The sequence below is a fragment of the Microtus oregoni genome, unplaced genomic scaffold, assembly GCF_018167655.1.
Source record: "Microtus oregoni isolate MIOR12 unplaced genomic scaffold, Mior012 000184F_ref0000333, whole genome shotgun sequence".
Taxonomy (NCBI): Eukaryota; Metazoa; Chordata; class Mammalia; order Rodentia; family Cricetidae; genus Microtus; species Microtus oregoni.
The window spans coordinates 380,001-387,122 of record NW_024544842.1 but is presented as its reverse complement, the minus strand read 5'-3'; the positions used below and the strand labels follow the sequence as shown (position 1 = coordinate 387,122).

Below are 7,122 nucleotides of genomic sequence, written 5' to 3'. Positions count from 1 at the left end.
GGGGGCCGCCATATTGCCCGTCCGTCCGCTCCGTACCGGAAGCGCCGTCTCGGAGCCGCGGCGGCGGCGGCCATGGCGCTGACCCCGGTGCTGCGGCGGCTCCGCGGGCGGCGGGTGGTGTTGGCGAGCGCGTCCCCGAGGAGGCGGGACATCCTGGGCTACACGGTGACCACTTCCGGGTCGGCCGGCCAGGATCCGGCCCGCGGGGCGGGGGCGGGGCGGGACGGGGTGGGGCGAGCGCGGTGACACCCTGACCTCTCACACCCTGACCCCTGACCCCGCAGGGCCTCCGGTTCGAGGTCGTGCCCTCCCGCTTCCCGGAGACCCTTGACCCCGCGGCCTTCGCGACCCCGCACGCGTACGCCCGCGAGAACGCGCGGCGGAAGGCGCTGGAGGTGGCGTTGCGCCTGCGCGAGGTGGGTGAGGGGCGATCGGCGGCGGCCGCCATTGGCCCGCGCGGCTGTCCTTCCGCCCCCGGGGCCACGCCCACTGACGTCATCTTCTCTTTAATCCCCGCCCCCTCCCCCACCCCCCCACCCCCCCCCCCCGCAGAAAGACCAGCGGGCCCCGGATGTCGTCTTTGGCGCCGACACCATTGTGGTGAGGACGGAGGCCACGCCCCCTCCTGGCGGCCACGCCCCCGCACGAAGGCCTCAACCCCTCACTGTGACCCCGCCCCTCGCGGAGACCACGACCCTTCCCGTCGACTCCGCCCCTCATGCTGACCCCGCCCTCTCACACAGGCCCCGCCCCTCAGACCTCAGGCCCCGCCACCTCGCGGCGACCCCGCCCCCTCGCGGTGACCACGCCTCCTTGTGTCGACCCCGCCCCGTCAAAGCAGGCCCTGCCCCTCGCGGCGACCACGCCCCCCTCGCGCAGGCCCCGCCCCTCGGCCCTCAGGACCCGCCCTCTCATCCCGGCCCCACCCCCTCACGCAGGCCCCGCCCCCTAACAGCGACTCCGCCCCTCACGCAGGCCCCGCCCCCTCCCCCCCAGGTCGTGGACGGGCTGATCCTGGGGAAGCCGCAGGACAAGGAGGATGCCATGGGGATGCTGCGCCGGTGGGTGGGGCCTGGGGGCCGGGGGTGGGGCTATGGCAGTGGGCGGGGCATGGGAGTGAGGGGGCGGGGCCTGTGAGATGGAGGGGGCGGGGCCTGGGGACAGAGTGGGCAGGGCCTGGGGCAGAGAGGGCGGTTCCCTCTGTCTGACCCCCGTGTGACCCCAGTCTGACCCCTGTGTGACCCCCATGTGACCCCATTCTGACCCCTGTGTGACCCCGTCTGACCCCCTTGTGACCCTAGTCTGACCCCCATGTGACCCCCGCGTGACCCATGTCTGACCTCCACGTGACCCCAGTCTGACCTCTGTGTGACCCCCACCTGACCCCAGTCTGACCCCCATACGAACCCAGTCTGACCGCTGTGTGAACCCAGTCTGACCCCTGTGACCCCCATGTGACCTCCACCTGAGCCCTGTGTGACCCCCATGTGAACCCAGTCTGACCCTCACATGACCCCGGTCTGACCCCAGTCTGAGCCCCACGTGACCCCCGTCTGACCCCCGTGACCTCCCCGTGACCCCGCAGGCTGAGCGGGCGCGAGCACAGCGTCATCACGGCCGTGGCCATCGTCCTCTTCCCGCCCCGCGACCCCAGTGACCCCCGCGACCCCGGCGGTGACCCCGGCGATGACCCCACGGTGACCTCGTTCCACGAGGAGACGCGGGTGATGTTCTCCCAGCTGACAGAGGAGCTGATGCGCGACTACGTGGACAGCGGGGAGCCCATGTGAGCCCGGGGGCGGGGACTGGGGCGGGGCCTGCGACGACATCACCGGGGGGCGGGGCCTGTGACATCACCGGGGGGCGGGCCAAGGGAGGAGAAAAAAAAAACGAACGGGGAACTTCTACGCGACCCGCGACGCCCCGCCTGCCCCCCCCTGACAGGAAGTGGGCGTGTCCCTGACGACGAGGCCCCGCCCCCCTCCCCCGCAGGGACAAGGCCGGCGGGTACGCGCTGCAGGCGCTGGGCGCGATGCTGGTGGAGCGCGTGGAGGGCGACGCCCTGGGCGCCGTGGGGTTCCCCCTGAACCGCGTCTGCCGCGAGCTGCAGGGCCTGCTGGGGGGGGCGGCGACCCCTGACCCCTGACCCTGCGACCCCCGACAACCCCGCGACCCCCTGACCCCCCTGACCTCCATGACCCCTGACCCCCTGATCTCTGGCCTGAAAAATAAACCCGAGGGTCACGCCCCGACCCCCCGACCCCTGACCCCCCCGTGACCCCCCCGACCCCTGACCCCCTGGCCGGAAAATAAAAATAAACCCGAGGGTCGCGGAGTTTGTCATCCGTCGTCGCTCCCGGTTCTTGTTTCTTCATTTGCTCGCTCGTTAATTTGTTTATTGTGAGTTTATCTTTATTATTAATTTATCCCCGATTCGTTAATTTATTTATTTTTGTTTACCGTTAATTTATTAATTTACTTATGAATTTATTTTTATTTATTGTTAATTTATACCTGATTTGTTAATTTACTCATTACGAATTTTTTGTTTGTTATTAATTTACTACTAATTTATTAATTTTCTTGTGACGAATTTATTATTAGCTTACCGCTAGTTTGTTAACTCACTCATCACGAAATTATTTATTTTTACCCGTTTATTACTAACTCATTTGCTCATCATGGATTTGTTTATCATTAATTCGTTGCTGACTCATTAATTTATTTGTTATGAATTTTATTAATAATCCATCACGGATTTATTAATTTATTAGTTTATCACTAATTTATTAATTTACTAAGCACTGAGCACCCGGGGTACTGAGCGCCGGGCACCCGGGGTACTGAGCACCCAGCACTGAGCCCTGATCCGTAAGCACTGAGTCCTGAGCACCGGGCACCCGGGGTACTGAGCACCGAGCACTCAGGGTACTGAGCACCAAGCACTGAGCCCCGATCCGTAAGCGCTGAGTCCTAAGCACCCGGGGTACTGAGCACCAAGCACCCAGGGTACTGAGTCTTGAGCACTGAGCACCCGGGGTACTAAGTCCTGAGCACCGAGCACCCAGGGGTACTGATCAGCGAGCACTGAGCCCCGATCCGTAAGCACTGAGTACTAAGCACCAAGCACCCAGGGGTACTGAGCACTGAGCACCCAGCATCCAGGGTACTGAGCACTGAGCCCCGATCCGTAAGCACTGAGTACTAAGCACCAAGCACCCAGGGGTACTGAGCACTGAGCACCCAGCATCCAGGGTACTGAGCACTGAGCCCCGATCCGTAAGCACTGAGTACTAAGCACCAAGCACCCAGGGGTACTGAGCACTGAGCACCCAGCATCCAGGGTACTGAGCACTGAGCCCCGATCCGTAAGCACTGAGTACTAAGCACCAAGCACCCAGGGGTACTGAGCACTGAGCACCCAGCACCCAGGGTACTGATCAGCGAGCACTGAGCCCCGATCCGTAAGCACTGAGTACTAAGCACCAAGCACCCAGGGGTACTGAGCACTGAGCACTGAGCCCCGATCCGTAAGCACTGATTATGAAGCACCGGGTACTGGGGTACTGAGCACCAAGCACCGAGCACCGAGCACCGAGCACCCAGTCCTGAGCTCAGAACTGGGGTAGAAATCAAATTGATAATAATAAAATCATTAATAGTAAAACGTAAAAATTAAATCTGTGAACATAAAAGAAAAATAATCGGGTTATGAAAACAAATAATTAGGTTATGAAAATTAAATTTATAATAATAAAATAATTAATTGTAACGTAATAATAAAAGAAATCACCAAAATAAAATGACATAAAATTAATGATGACACAAAACTAATATTATAAGTGAATTATTAATTAATTAAATTAATTAATATGATTAATTAAAATGATAAAAAAATTAGTTTCAGGTTTTTTTTAAAAATATAATTTATTTATTTATTAAACCAAACGTTGAATATTTTTATATTTATATTTACTTATTAGGGATTTATTTTTAATTTATTTTCTATTTTGTATTTATTTTTTCTCCTGTATTTCTTCGTCTAAGAATTTTAATTGGATTTGATTTCAATGCAATCAGAACTTTAATTTTAATTTAGTGTAATTAGAATTTTAATAAAACTTTTTAATTTTAGTTTAATGTCATTAGAATTTTTGATTTGATTTCATTTTAATTAGAACTTTAATTTAATTTCAATTTAACGTAATTAGAATTTTAATTTAATTTGATTTTTTGTAATTAGAACTTTAATTTAATTTTTATTTAAAGTAATTAGATTTTATTTGATTTGATTTCAATGCAATTAGAACTTTAATTTTAATTTAATTAGAATTTTAATTTTATTTCATTGTAATTCGAAATTTAATTTAATTTTAAGTTAACAAATTAGAATTTTGATTTGATTTGATTTTTTGTAATTAAAACTTTAATTTTAACTTAACGTGATTAGAATTTTAATTTGATTTGTTTTCATTGCAATTAGAACTTTAATTTTAATTTAATGTAATTAGAATTTTAATGATTTCAATGCAATTACAACTTTAATTTAATTTTTATTTAACATAATTAGAATTTTAATTTGATTTGATTTCAATGCAATTAAACTTTAATTTTAGTTTAATTAGAATTTTAATTTGATTTCAATGCCATTAGAAATTTAATTTAATTTTAACTTAACGTAATTAGAATTCTAGTTTCCATGTAATTCGATTTTAATCTAATTAAACGTCGTGAAACCTTTGTATTTATTTCATTTTGGCCTCAACGTGAATTTAAAAATTAAAAAAAACCGTTTTAATCTGCGTTCGGCGAGATGAATTTATTTAAATTTAATTAGAAGTTAAAATGGATTTGACGTAATAATTCAATTAAAATGAGTTTTTTAATTTCAAAAAAGGCACTGATTTTAATTTAGTCGAATTTAATTAAATTATTAAAAATTAAAATGGATTTAACATAATTCAATTAAAATGAGTCTCTTTTAATTTTAACAAAAGGCACTGATTTTAATTTAGTTGAATTTGTTAAATTCGTTTAAGTCATTAAATTCAATTTATTAAATTCCTTTAGATTAATTTTAATATAATCATAATTAAATCATTAAATCTAATTTATTAAATTCATTTAAATCATTTTAATATAATCATAGTTAAACCATTAAATTTAATTTATTAAATTCATTTAGATTACTTTAATTTTAATATATTCATAATTAAATCATTTAATTTAATTTATTAAATTCATTTAAATCATTTTAATTTTAATATAATCGAATCTTCATTTTATTTCTTTTCAGGGAAAATTAATTAAAATTTCGATTTCATTAAGTTTTGATCAACACGAATGAAGATTTTAATTTAATTTAGATTTTAATTTAATTTCATTTGGTTAAAATAAATTTAGAATTAAGGTTTTAATTTAATAATTTAGATTTTAATTTAAATTAATTTGGTTCAAATAAATTTAGAATGAAGATTTTAATTTAATTTAGATTTTAATTTAATTTGGTTCAAATAAATTTAGAATAAAGATTTTAATTTAATTTAGATTTTAATTTAATTTAATTTGGTTCAAATAAGTTTAGAATGAAGATTTTAATATTTAATTTAGATTTTAATTTAATTTAATTTGGTTCAAATATTTTACTTTCTATTATTCATTTTATTATTTTTTTTCTTGGCTGGGTGCTGGGTGACCTCGGTGCTGCGCTCAGTGCTTCTCAGCCTGGGCTACGGGAGACTCGGTGCTCGGTGCTTGGTGCTTGGTGCTCAGTACCCTGGGTGCTTGGTGCTTGGTGCTCAGTACCCTGGGTGCTTGGTGCTCAGTGCTCAGTGCTTGGTGCTCGGTGCTCAGTGCTTGGTGCTCGGTGCTCAGTGCTCAGTGCTCGGTGCTCAATGCTCGGTGCTCGGTGCCCCAGGTAATCATGGGAGATGTAGTCCTGTGGGGCAGCCGGCCGGCAGGCAACATGGCCGCCCCGGGGACTCATGGGAGACGTAGTCCTGTGGGGCAGCCGGCCGGCAGGCAACATGGCAGCCCCGGGGAATCATGGGAGATGTAGTCCCGCCACCCCAGGGAATCATGGGAGACGTAGTCCCGCGTTGCAGTGCAGTTGCTCCCCACACCCCGCCCCAACCCCAGCCACGCCCACTCCTAGCCCCGCCCACCCTAGCAATGCCAATGCTGCGCCCCTGGCCCCGCCCCCAACCCTAGCCACGCCCACTCCTAGCGCCGCTTATAATTATTAAAGAATTATGAGAATTATAAGAATTAAAAGAATTAAAATAATTATAAGAGTTATAAAAATTAAAATAATTACAAGAGTTAAAAGAATTATAAAAATTATAAGAATTAAAAGAATTTTAAGAATTATAAGAATTATTAGAATTATAAGAATTAAAAGAATTATAAGAATTTTCAAAATTATAAGAATTATAGGATTATAACAATTAAAATAATTATAAGAATTAAAACAATTCCAAGAATTAAAGGAATTATAAGAATTAAAAGAATTACAAGTATTATAAGAATTACAAAAATTATAAGGTTTCTTTACTTAATCCGCGGTGCCAAAATCATGTAAGAATTCAGTATATAAGCTTAATCGGTGACACCAAAATAATCAATAATAATAATAATAATAATAATAATAATAATAATAATAAGGAATTAAGGTTATGCATTCCCTCTATGACTAAATCTGCATGCACTTTGTTCTTTTTTTAATATAATAATAATAATAGTGATAATAATGATAATAATAATAATAATTATAATGATGATAAAGAATTAATTTAAAAAAAGATGTCAGTATTCGTATTTATTCCAACACGGACCCGCATATATTGAATTCTTTCTTCTTTTTTTTTCTTTTTTTTTTTTTGCAAAATTCAGTCAAAAATTTCCCAAAATCAACGGCCGAAGCGTTCATGTTCATTCCCGAGATTCGTTTTTAAATCGGAATTCTTCATTAAAACCCATTTTTTTCGTCGGCTTAAATTTCCCAAATTGCCAGGTTTTTCTGTCTCATGGATTCATCGCCTTTTTTAAAATTTGTTTTTATTCAATTTATTTCAGCCATGCTTTTGTATTGTTTTTATTCAATGTATTTATTTTTTTATTCAA

At 44.6% G+C, this 7,122-nt stretch overlaps 1 protein-coding gene across 1 annotated transcript; it reads left to right on the top strand.

The window, feature by feature from the left end:
• Positions 1-2,282, top strand: LOC121445398 (probable bifunctional dTTP/UTP pyrophosphatase/methyltransferase protein). The gene is made up of 6 exons (XM_041647536.1): positions 1-165; positions 285-416; positions 553-600; positions 997-1,061; positions 1,586-1,786; positions 1,993-2,282. The coding sequence occupies exons 1-6, from the start codon at positions 73-75 to the stop codon at positions 2,144-2,146; spliced, it is 693 nt and encodes a 230-aa protein (XP_041503470.1). The 5' UTR covers positions 1-72; the 3' UTR covers positions 2,147-2,282.
• The last annotated feature ends 4,840 nt before the right edge of the window (positions 2,283-7,122 follow it).

What these genes read in the sequence shown, in the direction of transcription:
- LOC121445398 (XM_041647536.1), top strand. Translation starts at nt 73, where the DNA reads ATGGCGCTGACCCCGGTGCTGCGGCGGCTCCGCGGGCGGCGGGTGGTG. An exon ending in TGGCGTTGCGCCTGCGCGAG is followed by an intron (nt 417 to 552) that starts GTGGGTGAGGGG and finishes CCCCCCCCGCAG; the next exon opens with AAAGACCAGCGGGCCCCGGA. An exon ending in GCCATGGGGATGCTGCGCCG is followed by an intron (nt 1,062 to 1,585) that starts GTGGGTGGGGCC and finishes GTGACCCCGCAG; the next exon opens with GCTGAGCGGGCGCGAGCACA.